The sequence below is a fragment of the Rhinopithecus roxellana genome, chromosome 14, assembly GCF_007565055.1.
Source record: "Rhinopithecus roxellana isolate Shanxi Qingling chromosome 14, ASM756505v1, whole genome shotgun sequence".
In the NCBI taxonomy this organism is placed as follows: Eukaryota; Metazoa; Chordata; class Mammalia; order Primates; family Cercopithecidae; genus Rhinopithecus; species Rhinopithecus roxellana.
Genome location: NC_044562.1, coordinates 87,955,579 through 87,969,559, shown reverse-complemented (window position 1 = coordinate 87,969,559; position 13,981 = coordinate 87,955,579). Strand labels below are relative to the sequence as shown.

Genomic DNA, 13,981 nt, shown 5'->3' with positions numbered 1-13,981 from the left:
AGAGCTAACCTAAATATATATGCACCCATTACAGGAGCACCCAGATTCATAAAGCAAGTCCTGAGATACATACAAAGAGACTTAGACTCCCATACAATAATAATGGGAGACTTTAACACCCCACTGTCAACATTAGACAGATCAACGAGACAGAAAGTTAACAAGGATATCCAGGAATTGAACTCAGCTCTGCACCAAGCAGACCTAATAGACATCTACAGAACCCTCCACCCCAAATCAACAGAATATACATTCTTCTCAGAACCACGTCGCACTTATTCCAAAATTGACCACATAGTTGTAAGTAAAGCACTCCTCAGCAAATGTAAAAGAAAAGAAATTATAACAAACTGTCTCTCAGACCACAGTGCAATCAAACTAGAACTCAGGATTAAGAAACTCAGTCAAAACCACTCAACTACATGGAAACTGAACAACCTGCTCCTGAATGACTACTGGGTACATAACGAAATGAAGGCAGAAATAAAGATGTTCTTTGAAACCAATGAGAACAAAGACAACATACCAGAATCTCTGGGACAGATTTAAAGTAGTGTGTAGAGGGAAATTTATAGCACTAAATGCCCACAAGAGAAAGCAGGAAAGATCTAAAATTGACACCCTAACATCACAATTAAAAGAACTAGAGAAGGAGGAGAAAACACATTCAAAAACTAGCAGAAGGCGAGAAATAACTAGGATTAGAGCAGAACTGAAGGAGATAGAGACACAAAGAACCCTTCAAAAAATCAATGAATCCAGGAGCTGGTTTTTTGAAAAGATCAACAAAATTGATAGACCGCTAGCAAGACTAATATAGAAGAAAATAGAAAAGAATCAAATAGATGTAATAAAAAATGATAAAGGGGATATCACCACCAACCCCACAGAAATAAAAACTACCATCAGAGAATACTATAAACACCTCTCTGCAAATAAACTAGAAAACCTAGAAGAAATGGATAAATTCCTGGACACATACACTCTCCCAAGATTAAACCAGGAAGAAGTTGAATCACTGAATAGACCAATAACAGGCTTTGAAACTGAGGCAATAATTAAGAGCCTACCAACCAAAAAAACTCCAGGACCAGACGGATTCACAGCTGAATTCTATCAGAGGTACAAAGAGGAGCTGGTACCATTCCTTCTGAAACTATTCCAATCAATAGAAAAAGAAGGAATCCTTCCTAACTCATTTCATGAGGCCAACATCATCCTGATACCAAAGCCTGGCAGAGACACAACAAAAAAAGAGAATTTTAGACCAATATCCCTGATAAACATCGATGCAAAAATCCTCAATGAAATACTGGCAAACTGAATCCAACAGCACATCAAAAAGCTTACCACCTTGATTAAGTGGGCTTCATCCCTGGGATGCAAGGCTGGTTCAATATACACAAATCAATACACGTAATCCAGCATATAAACAGAACCAAAGACAATCCACATGATTATCTCAATAGATGCAGAAAAGGCCTCTGACAAAATTCAACAGCCCTTCATGCTAAAATCTTTCAATAAATTCAGTATTGATGGAATGTATCTCAAAATAATAAGAGTTATTTATGACAAACCCACAGCCAATATCATACTGTATGGGCAAAACCTGGAAGCATTCCCTTTGAAAACTGGCACAAGACAGGGATGCCCTCTCTCACCACTCCTATTCAACATAGTGTTGGAAGTTCTGGCTAGGGCAATCAGGCAAGAGAAAGAAATAAGGGATATTCAGTTAGGAAAAGATGAAGTCAAATTGTCCCTGTTTGCAGATGACATGATTGTATATTGAGAAAACCCCATTGTCTCAGCCCAAAATCTCCTTAAGCTGATAAGCAACTTCAGCGAAGTCTCAGGATACAAAATCAGTGTGCAAAAATCAGAAGCATTCTTATATACCAATAACAGACAAACAGCCAAATCATGAGTGAACTCTCATTCACAATTGCTTCAAAGAAAATAAAATACCTAGGAATCCAACTTACAAGGGATGTGAAGGACCTCTTCAAGGAGAACTACAAACCACTGCTCAGTGAAATAAAAGAGGACACAAACAAATGGAAGAACATTCCATGCTCGTGGATAGGAAGAATCAGTGTCGTGAAAATGGCCGTACTGCCCAAGGTAATTTATAGATTCAATGCCATCCCCATCAAGCTACCAATGACTTTCTTCACTGGAAAAAACTACTTTAAAGTTCATATGGAATCAAAAAAGAGCTCACATTGCCAAGACAATCCTAAGCCAAAAGAACAAAGCTGGAGGCATCACGCTACCTGACTTCAAACTATACTACAAGGCTACAGTAATATGGTACTGGTACCAAAACAGAGATATAGACCAATGGAACAGAACAGAGCCCTCAGAAATAATACCACACATCTACAACCATCTGATCTTTGACAAACTTGACAAGAACAAGAAATGGGGAAAGGATTCCCTATTTAATAAATGGTGCTGGGAAAACTAGCTAGCCTTAAGTAGAAAGCTGAAACGAGATCCCTTCGTTACACCTTATACAAAAATTAATTCAAAATGGATTAGAGCCTTAAATGTTAGACCTAAAATCATAAAAACCCTTGAAGAAAACCTAGGCAATACCATTCAGGACATAGGCATGAGCAAGGACTTCATGTCTAAAACATCAAAAGCAGTGGCAACAAAAGCCAAAATTGACAAATGGGATCTAATTAAAGAGCTTCTGCCCAGCAAAAGTAACTGCCATCAGAGTGAACAGGCAACCTACGGAATGGAAGAAAATTTTTGCTATCTACTCATCTGACAAAGGGCTAATATCCAGAACCTACAAAGAACTCAAACAAATTTACAAGAAAGAAACCAACCCCATCAAAAAGTGGGCAAAGAATATGAACAGACACTTCTCAAAAGAAGACATTTATGCAGCCAACAGACACATTAAAAATGCTCATCATCACTGGCTATCAGAGAAATGCAAATCAAAACCACAATGAGATACCATCTCATACCAGTTAGAATGGCAATCATTAAAAAGTCAGGAAACAACAGGTGCTGGAGAGGATGTGGAGAAATAGGAACACTTTTACACTGTTGGTGGGACTGTAAACTAGTTCAACCATTGTGGAAGACAGTGTGGCGATTCCTCAAGGATCTAGAACTAGAAATACCATTTGACCCAGCCATCCCATTACTGGGTATATACCCAAAGGATTATAAATCATGCTGCTATAAAGACACATGCACACTTATATTTATTGAGGCACTATTCACAATAGCAAAGACTTGGAACCAACCCAAATGTCCCTCAATGACAGACTGGATTAAGAAAATGTGGCACATATACACCATGGAATACTATGTAGCCATAAAAAAGGATGAGTTCATGTCCTTTGTAGGGACATGGATGCAGCTGGAAACCATCATTCTCAAAAACTATCACAAAAACAGAAAACCAAGCACTGCATGTTCTCACTCATAGGTGGGAACTGAACAATGAGAACACTTGGACACAGGAAGGGGAACATCACACACCGGGGCCTGTTGTGGGGTGTGGGGAGTGGGGAGGGATAACATTAGGAGATTCACCTAATGTAAATGATGAGTTAATGGGTGCAGCATACCAACATGGCACATGTATTCATGTGTAACCTGCATGTTGTACACATGTACCCTAGAACATAAAGTATAATAAATAAAAAATAAATAATATAAATATATAGTTATACATTCTGTATTCTAATTATATATTCTAGTTGTAGTTCTATAATTGCAGTAACAAGTTCTCCTTAAATAGACTTGTGCATATATGAAAACTAGATATAGGAGTAGCATTGCAGATCACTGGGGTAGCGATGAACTGGTCAGTAAATGGTGATGGGACAATTGTATATTCCCATTTAAAAAAAAAGACCCTCTATCTCCCTTTATAAACAGATTAATTACCTTAATTATTTAAACATGAAAAGCAAATTGTAAATGCTTTTAGATGAAAATAGAATATGGTTTTGGTCTTGATTATAGAAAGTTTCCTTACAAAATATGTAATCAAAAGACAAGATTGACAAATTCAACTAATTACCATTCATTGTTTCTCAAGAAAATGAGAAGACTACAGACTAGAACAAAATGTTGCAAAAGACATGTCTGATAAAGGACTTTTAATCCAAAATATACAAGGAGTTCTTAAAATTCAGCAATAAGAAAACAATTAAAAATAGGCAAATAGGTATTTGAACAGATACCATATGTGTATTTGCCAACTATTTTTATTCTTTATTACCAAGGAAAATAAACAGATGGCCAATAAGCATATGAAAATATGCTCAATATCATATCATTAGGGAATTGCAAATTTAAACAAAATGAGATACCACTATACACCTATTAGAATAGCCAAAGTCCAAAGCCCCAATACCACCAAATACTGGTTAGGATGTGGAGCAACAAGAACTCATCTATCTCTAATTAATGCAAAATGGTACAGCCCCGTGAAAAACAGCTGTGCTGCTGCTTACAAAACTCAACATACTCTAACCATATAATCCAGCAGTTATGCTCCTTAGTATTTACCCAAATGAGTTGAAAACTTATGTCCACACAAAAACCTGCAGGTGGACCTTTATAGCAATTTCATTCATAATGGCCAAAACTTGGAAGCAACAAAGAGGTCACTCAGTAGATGAATGGATGAACAAACTGGCACATCCTGAGCATGGAGTATTCAGCACTTAAATAAAAAAGCTATCAAGCCGGCCTGGCATGGTGGCTCACGCCTGTAATCCCAGCACTTTGGGAGGCCGAGGCCGGCAGATCACGAGGTCAGGAGATCAAGACCATCCTGGCTAACACGGTGAAACCCCGTCTCTACTAAAAATACAAAAAATTAGCTGGGCGTGGTGGCGGGCGCCTGCAGTCCCAGCTACTCGGGAGGCTGAGGCAGGAGAATGGCGTGAACCCAGGAGGTGGAGCTTGCGGTGAGCCGAGATCGCGCCACTGCACTCCAGCCTGGGCGACAGAGCGAGACTCCATCTCAAAAAAAAAAAAAAAAAAAGCTATCAAGCCATGAAGAAGACATGAAAGGACCTTAAAAGTATGTTACTAAGTGAAAGAAGCCAATCTGAAAAGGCTACATACTGTATGATTCCAACTATATGACATTCTGGAAAATGCAAAACTATGGCGACAGTAAAAAGACTAGTGTAAAGTCTATTTTATAAGAAACCAGCACTTTCCTTCAAATGACACCATAAAAAGAGTGTAAAGACAAGCCACAGTGTAAAGAAGGTTATTTTTCTGAGAAGATACCTGTAAAAAAATGTTCTATGTCAGTAATGATTAAGGAAACACAAATTAAGACACCTCTCTTCATGAGATTCAGTTTATACCCATTGTTTGACAAAGATTAAGGAATTTGGATAAAACCAAGTGTTAGTGGAAATACAGATCACTAGGAAAGCTTAAGCAATAAGGAGGATGAGCACACATTTTGGAAAGTTTGACATTTTCTAATAAATTCGTTAAGTATTGACAATACATCACATGTATTTAAATGAAAAACAACGGTTTCAAAAACGTAATGAGGAGGGCATTGTTTTATATTTTTAATTTCTGGCTTCATTGAAGGCAACTGGATTTTCTTATCTGCTTCACACATTCCATTAGTTAATATGATAACTTGTTATCACATCATGTTGTCTCTGGCATACCTCACTGTACACTCTTGATTGAGAATCAAAAGGTAATTAATGTCTTAGTATTATTAAGAAGTAATTTTGACCTCAGGGATCCTAGCAACCCTCAGGCCACATGTTGGAAATTACTGTGTTGGGGAGTAGGATACTAGAAATGAATGTTCACTGTGTTGTAGGTAGCAGTTGATATTTAAAGAGGAGACTGAAGAATGTCAGTTAAGTCAGCATCTGTTAAGAAAGCTTTTTTTTTTTTTTTTTGAGTTGGAGTCTCGCTGTATCACCCAGGCTGGAGTGCAGTGGCACAATCTCTGCTCACTGCAACCTCCGCCTCCTGGGTTCAAGCAGTTCTCCTGCCTCAGCCTCCTGAGTAGCTGGGACTGCAGGTGTGTGCCCCCATGCCCGGCTGATTTTTTTGTATTTTTAGTAGAGACGGGGTTTCACCGTGTTAGCCAGGATGCTCTCGATCTCCTGACCTCGTGGTCACCTGGCTCAGCCTCCCAAAGTGCTGGGATTATAGGTGTGAGCCACCGCGCCCGGCCAAGAAAGCTTCTACCATAAAACAGCTGTTTAAATCTCAACCTCAACAATTGTACTTTTCATCTTTGCTTCAGAAAATAAATATAACCAATAAAGTCCCTTTAGTCCTCCCTCCCCAGGGGCAACTGTTGTTATGAATTGAATGCATATCCCTCTAATCTGGGGTTTTGCCATGTTTTTGTATTTTTACATAGATGTCTGTGTATCTTTGAATAGCATATTAAAACCTATAAAAACAGTTCCATAGCCTGTTTTCTTTACAATGTATTTCTAAATATTTTATATATAAATATAGTTAAACCTTTATGCAAGGCGTTAAGGGGTACAAATCTTTAGTTTTTTGTCAAAATTTTTTTTTCTGTTAATTTTGTTCTTTTTTCCTAAATGTATGTTGCATTTTTTCTTTCAGAATCATTGAAAAATGGCTCTGCTACAGGTGGTGGAAATAAAGTTTATTCTTTTCAGAATAGGAAACACTCTGAAAAGATGGCTAAATTAGGTATGTTGCTTTTCTGATTTCTGTAACTATTATTCATCTTTCCTAAGGTAGATTTAACCACATTCCCCGTGATTATCATACTACTGCATTTCCTATAGGAATGAAGACAGATTCCCTATGGTTTAGGGAATAATGAGACATTCCCTAAAAGAAGGATGTTATATTAAGCACAATTAAGTTCATTTGGTTTTTTACATGCTCAGATGTCTTCTGTTTTCAGCTAGATTATAAGCTTCTTGTAGCATAAGCACAGTCTGTTTTTCTTTAGTTCTCTCCAAAATATGTAGCTTAGTTTCTTTTTCTTTCTTTCTTTTTTTTTTTTTTAAAGGTGGAGTCTCACTCTGTTGCCCAAGCTGGAGTGCAGTGGTGCAGTCTCGGCTCACTGCAACCTCCGCCTCCCATGTTCAAGTGATTCTCCTGCCTCAGCCTCCTGAGTAGCTGAGACTACAGGTGTGTGTCACCACACCTGGCTAATGTTTTTGTATTTTTTTTTTTTTAATTATACTTTATGTTCTAGGGTACATGTGCACAACGTGCAGGTTTGTTACATATGTGTACATGTGCCATGTTGGTGTGCTGCACCCATTAACTCGGCATTTACATTAGGTATATCTCCTAATGCTTTTGGTCTTTTCACATAATCCATATTTCTTGGAGGCTTTGTTGATTTCTTTTTATTCTTTTTTCTCTAAACTTCTCTTCTCACTTCATTTCATTCATTTGATCTTCAATCACTGATACCCTTTCTTCCAGTTGATCGAGTTGGTTACTGAAGCTTGTGCATTTGTCACGTAGTTCTCGTGTCATGGTTTTCATCTCTATCAGGTCATTTGTGGACTTCTCTGCATTGGTTATTCCAGTTATCCATTTGTCATATCTTTTTTCAAGGTTTTTAGTTTCTTTGTGCTGGGTTCATAGTTCCTCATTTAGCTCTGAGAAGTTTGATCGTCTGAAGCCTTCATCTCTCAACTCGTCAAAGTCATTCTCCGTCCAGCTTTGTTCCGTTGCTGGCAAGTAGCTGCGTTCCTTTGGAGGGGGAGAGGCGCTCTGATTTTTTGAATTTTCAGCTTTTCTGCACTGCTTTTTCCCCATCTTTGTGGTTTTATCTACCTTTGGTCTTTGATGATGGTGACGTACAGATGGGGTTTTGGTGTGGATGTCCTTTCTGTCTGTTAGTTTTCCTTCTATCAGTCAGGACCCTCAGCTGCAGGTCTGTTGGAGTTTGCTTGGGGTCCACTCCAGACCCTGTTTGCCTGGGTATCAGCAGCGGAGGCTGCAGAAGAGTGAACATTGCTGAACAGCAAGTGTTGCTGTCTGATTGTTCCTCTGGATGCTTCGTCTCAGAGGTGTACCCAGGCGTGTGAGGTGTCAGTCTGCCCCTAGTAGGGGGTGTCTCCCAGTTAGGCTACTTGGGGGTCAGGGACCCACTTGAGCAGGCAGTCTGTCCGTTCTCAGATCTCAAACTCCATGCAGGGAGAATCACTACTCTCTTCAAAGCTGTCAGACAGGGACATTTACATCTGCAGAGGTTTCTGCTGCTTTTTGTTTGGCTATGCCCTGAACCCAGAGGTGGAGTGTATAGAGGCAGGCAGGCCTCCTTGAGCTGTGGTGGGCTCCACCGAGTTCCAGCTTCCAGACCCCTTTGTTTACCTACTTAAGCCTCAGCAATGGCGGGCACCCCTCCCCAGGCCTCGCTGCCACCTTACAGTTAGATCTCAGACTGCTGCGCTAGCAATGAGGGAGGCTCTGTGGGCATGCGACCCTCGGAGCCAGGCGCAGGATACAATCTCCTGGTGTGCCATTTGCTAAGACCCTTGGTAAAGCGCAGTATTAGGGTGGGAGTGACCTGATTTTCCAGGTGTTGTGTGTCACAGTTTCCCTTGGCTAGGGAAAGGAATTCCCTTCCCCCTTGTGCTTCCCGGGTAAGGCGATGCCTCGCCCTGCTTCTGCTCTCACTCATTGGGCTGCACCCACTGTCCTGCACCGACTGTCCGACACGCCCCAGTGAGATGAACCCGGTACCTCAGTTGGAAATGCAGAAATCACCCGTCTTCAGTGTCACTCACGCTGGGAGCTCCTGTTCGGCCATCTTGGCACCCAATCCCAATTTTTTTGTATTTTTAGTAGAGAAGGGGTTTTACCATGTTGACCAAGTTGGTCTCAAACTCCCAACCTCAAATGATCCACCCGCCTCGACCTCCCAAAATACTGGGATTACAGGCATGAGCCACCGTGCCCAGCCATAGCTTAGTCTCTTCACAAACTTTTTTGAAGTAACAAGTGAGAGTCACATAGAGCTATTCTGAATTAATGATTAAATAAGAGTTTTGCTGGACAATCCCAGCACTTTGGGAGGCTGAGGCAGGAAGCAGGCAGATCCCTTGAGGTCAAGAGTTTGAGACCAGCCTGGCCAACATGGTAAAACCCCATCTCTACTAAAAATACAAAAAATTAGCCAGGCATGGTGGTGCGTGCCTATAGTCCCAGCTATCCAGGCAGCTGAGGCAGGAGAATCACTTGAACCTGGGAGGCAGAGCTTGCAGTGAGCCGAGATTGTGCTACTACATGCCAGCCTGGGTGACAGAGCAAGACTCCATCTCAAAAAAAAAAAAACAAAAAAAACAAAACAAAACAAAAAACAGAGTTTTACCCTGTATATGGAAAAATGTTGTTTATATTACAGAAAAATGCTTACATAAAATTATTAGGAATGGTCTTCTAACATTTTTCTTACTTGAGTTACCAACTATACCAATTACACTTCAACTGCTGATTTGCAGAGAACTAAGCTGTAATAAATTACTATAACCTTAAAATTAAACTGTCATTTTAAGATTCAGGCCAGGCATGGTAGCTCACACCTGTAATCACAGCACTTTGGGTGGCCAAGCCAGGAGGATAGCTTGAGGTCAGTAGTTCAATACCAGCCTGGGCAACATAGCAAAACCCTGTGTCTACAGAAAATTTAAAAATTAGCCAGGCATGGTGGTGCATTCCTGTAATCCCAGCTTCTTGGGAGGCTGAAGCAGGAGGATCACTTGAGCCTAGGGGTTCAAGGTTACAGTGAGCCACGATCATACCACTACACTCCAGCCTGGGTGACAGAGTGAAACCCTGTCTCAAAAAAACAAAAACAAACAAAAAAATCAGATGGCACTGTATTTCGATCTTGTGGTATGAGGGGGTCATCATTTTTGAAAGCAGTAAGGAAGGAAAATAATATATGTGAAAGTACTTTGAAAATTATAAAGGTATATAAATATAAGGTTTGGAAATACCAAAAAGTCAGGAACAAGAGAATAATTATCCACCTGGTAAATCTAATAGTTGAAAAAGGGGGCTTACAATGTATAAGTATAAAACGCCTATGGATATTTCTTCAGTGGTTTGTTTTTATTCAATCACTGTAGCCAATAACACATGTAAACATTCAGGGTCAAGTAAAAATGAAATATGTTAAATGTTGACACTGATGAGGAATATATGAGAAGTAATTATAAAACCTGTATTTCTGAATATAAGTTAATCAATTGCCAAAATCAGTTTAGTTTTTCTAAAAGGTGTAACATTAAATACATTTCTGATTTTGAACATAACATGGTACATACAATAATTTACATTAATTGATGTCTTTCTTAGTATATATTTATCTACTTCAAGAAATTAAGTTTTTTTGGTTGGGCACAGTGGCTCACTCCTATAATCCCAGCACTTTGGGAGGCCGAGGTAGGTGGATCACTTGAGATCAGGAGTTCAAGACCAGCCTGGCCCACATGGTGAAACCCATCTCTACTAAAAATACAAAAATTAGCTGGATGTGGTGGTGCGCACCTGTAATTCTGGCTACCTGGGAGGCTGAGGCAGGAGAATCACTTGAACCCAGAACGTGAAGATTGTTTAAATCTATAAAAATGACTGAATCCTGTATAGGAGCACTGAGAAACCAGAGAAATGCTGATGTAATTATTAGAAGAAAGATAAAATAGACACCAAGACCAAAATGAAACCCTAGGACAATGGTGCAGGACAAAGAAATACCACTGGAGAAAGAGGAGAATTATTATTGTGAAGTGAAATAGAACTCACAGGAGTAATCAAGTAGTAGTTCTCCATTTGGAGAATCAGCATGCTCATAACTTAAAGATGATAATGTGTTGTATTTGTAAGCGCTGCATAAAACTGGAATATTGTCTTCATTCTGTGCATTTCTGTCATCACAGCTGAAACAAATACACATTTTAAAGTCATGAGAAGATAGTTTTATAGATATTTAGTTTTTATTATTATGACCATGAAATTTCAGGAACACAATTTGACAGACTGATCAGACTTCTAAAATCTTTGTTTAGTTACAACCCATGTTTAGTTACGATGTTCTTTAATGAATTTCATTGACTCATTAAGTATTGTTGCTAATTGTGTTTACATCTAAATATATCAGTAAAATAGAATGCCTTAATATTAAATAAATAACATGATCTGCCAGAAAATCATATGTTATTCTGAGTATAAATGATTATTTTGACCAGGTATAGTGGCTCACGCCTATAATCCCAACACTTTGAGAGGACAAGGCAAAAGGATTGCTTAAGCCCAGGAGTTTGAGACTAGCCTGCGCAACATAGTGAGACCTTATCTCTATAAAAAAAATTTAAAAAAAGAAAAAGATTTTCATATAATTGGGCTAACCAAGATATAGGGCTAGAAATAAGACTATAGGTTACATAGGAAGGCTTTGTAAAATACAGAGAATGTATCTAGGGTAAGAAAATAAATGTAAACAAAAGAGCAAAAGTAGAATTACCAGGTAGAGAAGAAAGTGAGGAGTTCAATCAGGCTGGAGAAATAAATGGGAAAATTAAAAATAGTTTGAGATCCAGCAATCCCACTACTGGATATATACCCAAAGGGTATGAAATCAGTATGTCGAAGAGATATCTGCACTCCCGTGTTCATTGCAGTATTATTTCACAATACCCAGGATATGGAATCAACCTATGTTCATCAACAGATGAGCAGATAAATATAAACGAGGTAAAAGAAAATAAATATCTTTTGTAAAAAAAGAAGAAAATAGATTGGTTAGATAGGACCAGATAACAGACTGATCTAAAGCTATCATTAGAGACCAGTTTATTGTGTAAAATACAATATAGATGAATTATTAGAATAATGAATATAAAGATACAAAATGTATGCCCTATTTTTTTTTTTACAAACCTACAAATAACATCATTTTTTTTAAAGGATCTCTCTGTATTGCCCAGGCTGGAATGTGTGGTGTAATCTTGGCTCGCTGCAACTTCCATGTCCTGGGCTCAAGCGATCTTCCTACCTCAGCTTCCCAAGTAGCTTGGACTAAAGTCACACGCCACCACACCTGGCTAATTTTTCTGTTCTTTTGTAGAGACAGGGTTTCTTCATGTTGCCCAGTCTGGTCTCGAACTCTTAGACTCAAGCGATCCACCCACCTCCGTCTCCCAAAGTACTGGGATTATAGGCTTGAGCCACCATGTTCAGGCCTAATTTTGTATTAATAGAGTCAACAGCCATGCCATTACATTTCATTTAATATCATCGAAAACAAATATGACACAGGAGCAAGAAAAGAATGATAAAAACTGTACACATGCATTGAAAGTGTGCATGTAGATGATTAATACAGAGCAAAAGTCAGCCAGCTTTTTCTGTAAAGGGCCAGACAGTAAATATTTTCAGCTCTGTGAGCTAGACAGTCTCTGTTGTGACTACTGAACTTGGCTGTTGTAGCTGAAAAGCAGCCACAAACAATACATATGGATGGTGTGGCTGTGTTCCAATAAAACTGTATTTAAAACAAGTGGAAAGTCTGGGTTTGGCCCATAGACTTATAGCTTGCTGACCCCTGACGTAAAGAAACACTGTAACTTTTTGCCATTCAGAGTCATAACTAAACAAAAAGTTATGTGTTAAATAGTGGTTCACCGCTGGGCGTGATGACTCATGCTTGTAATTTTAACACTTTGAGAGACCGAGGTGGGAGGAGCACTTGAGGCCAGGAGTTTGAGACCAGCCTGAGCAACATAGGAAGACCCCGTCTCTACAAAAATTTAAAAATTAGATAGGCATGGTGGTGCACCCCTGTGGTCCCAGCTATTTGGGAGTTTGAGGTGGGAGGATGGCTTGGGCCCAGGAGGTCAAGGCTGCAGTGAGCCATGATCACACCACTGCACTCCTGGGTGATAGGTAGTTGTACTAGGCATTGTGCCTGGTGCTTATTAGACATGTTGAGTCATCCAAGAGGTGTTGGAATGTCTGCCTATCTCTGTGTGCTCACAAAAATGACTATCTTGGCCGGGCATGGTGGCTCACACTTGTTATCCTAGCACTTTGTGAGGCCAAGGCAGGCAGATCATGAGGTCAGGAGTTTGAGACTAGCCTGGCCAGCATGGTGAAAACCTGTCTCTACTAAAAATACAAGAAATTAGCTGGGCATGATGATGCACACCTGTAATCCCAGCTACTTAGGAGGCTGAGGCTGGAGAATTGCTTGAATCTGGAAGGCAGAGGTTGCAGTGAGCTGAGATCGCACCACTGCACTCCAGCCTGGGCAACAGAGCAAGACTCTATCTAAAAAAAAAAAAAAAAAAGACTTATCTTGTTCTTATTCCTCTTCAATTCTTTCTTTTTCTTCTTTTCTCCCTGGCTCCTTGTAGTTTTATAGTTATTTAAAATCAGGTGGAGCATTTTTATGTTTCAGTATAAAACCAGAATGATCTCAGCTAAGTTGCTTTTGTTGCTTCTTTTCATATGAAGTTTTTTCCCTATCCTGTGAATCAGCCTTTAATCCAGAAATGACATAAAGAGAAGAGCAAGGACTGAGCCTTAAGTATGCCTAGAATGTTGAGGAGGCTGAGGACAGTGAAGAAGAGATGGACTAACCACCACCAGTAGCTTGGGAACCAGGATAATGTCATAAGATTCAAATGGAGGAATAATATTAAGGGAGATTTAAAAAAAAAAAAAAGCAAAACAACAACAACAAAAAAACCTAGTGAATCATATAGAATGCCAAAGAGATTAAGAAAAAAGTAGCAGCCAATTCATTTGTAGAGATTGTTATGAGTATCTTGGGTCAGTTTCAAGACTGGAGGATAAAAATGGGGGCAGGTTAGAAAGGTTTAGGAGCTAGTAAAATGGCTTTCACTTGTACAAATTTAATTACACCTTCTCGATTTAGAGAAAAAAGAAAAAAAGCAGTTAATTTGGTATGTGCCCTTTTTCTCAGTGAACA

At 39.3% G+C, this 13,981-nt stretch overlaps 1 protein-coding gene across 1 annotated transcript in view; it reads left to right on the top strand.

Moving 5' to 3' along the window:
- Positions 1–13,981, top strand: part of ORC2 (origin recognition complex subunit 2) — a 62,039-nt gene that overhangs the window by 14,441 nt on the left and 33,617 nt on the right. Inside the window, exon 5 of the mRNA XM_030916342.1 lies at positions 6,619–6,708. Within this exon, the coding sequence (XP_030772202.1) occupies positions 6,619–6,708 (90 nt within the window). The remainder of the gene's footprint in view (positions 1–6,618; positions 6,709–13,981) is intronic.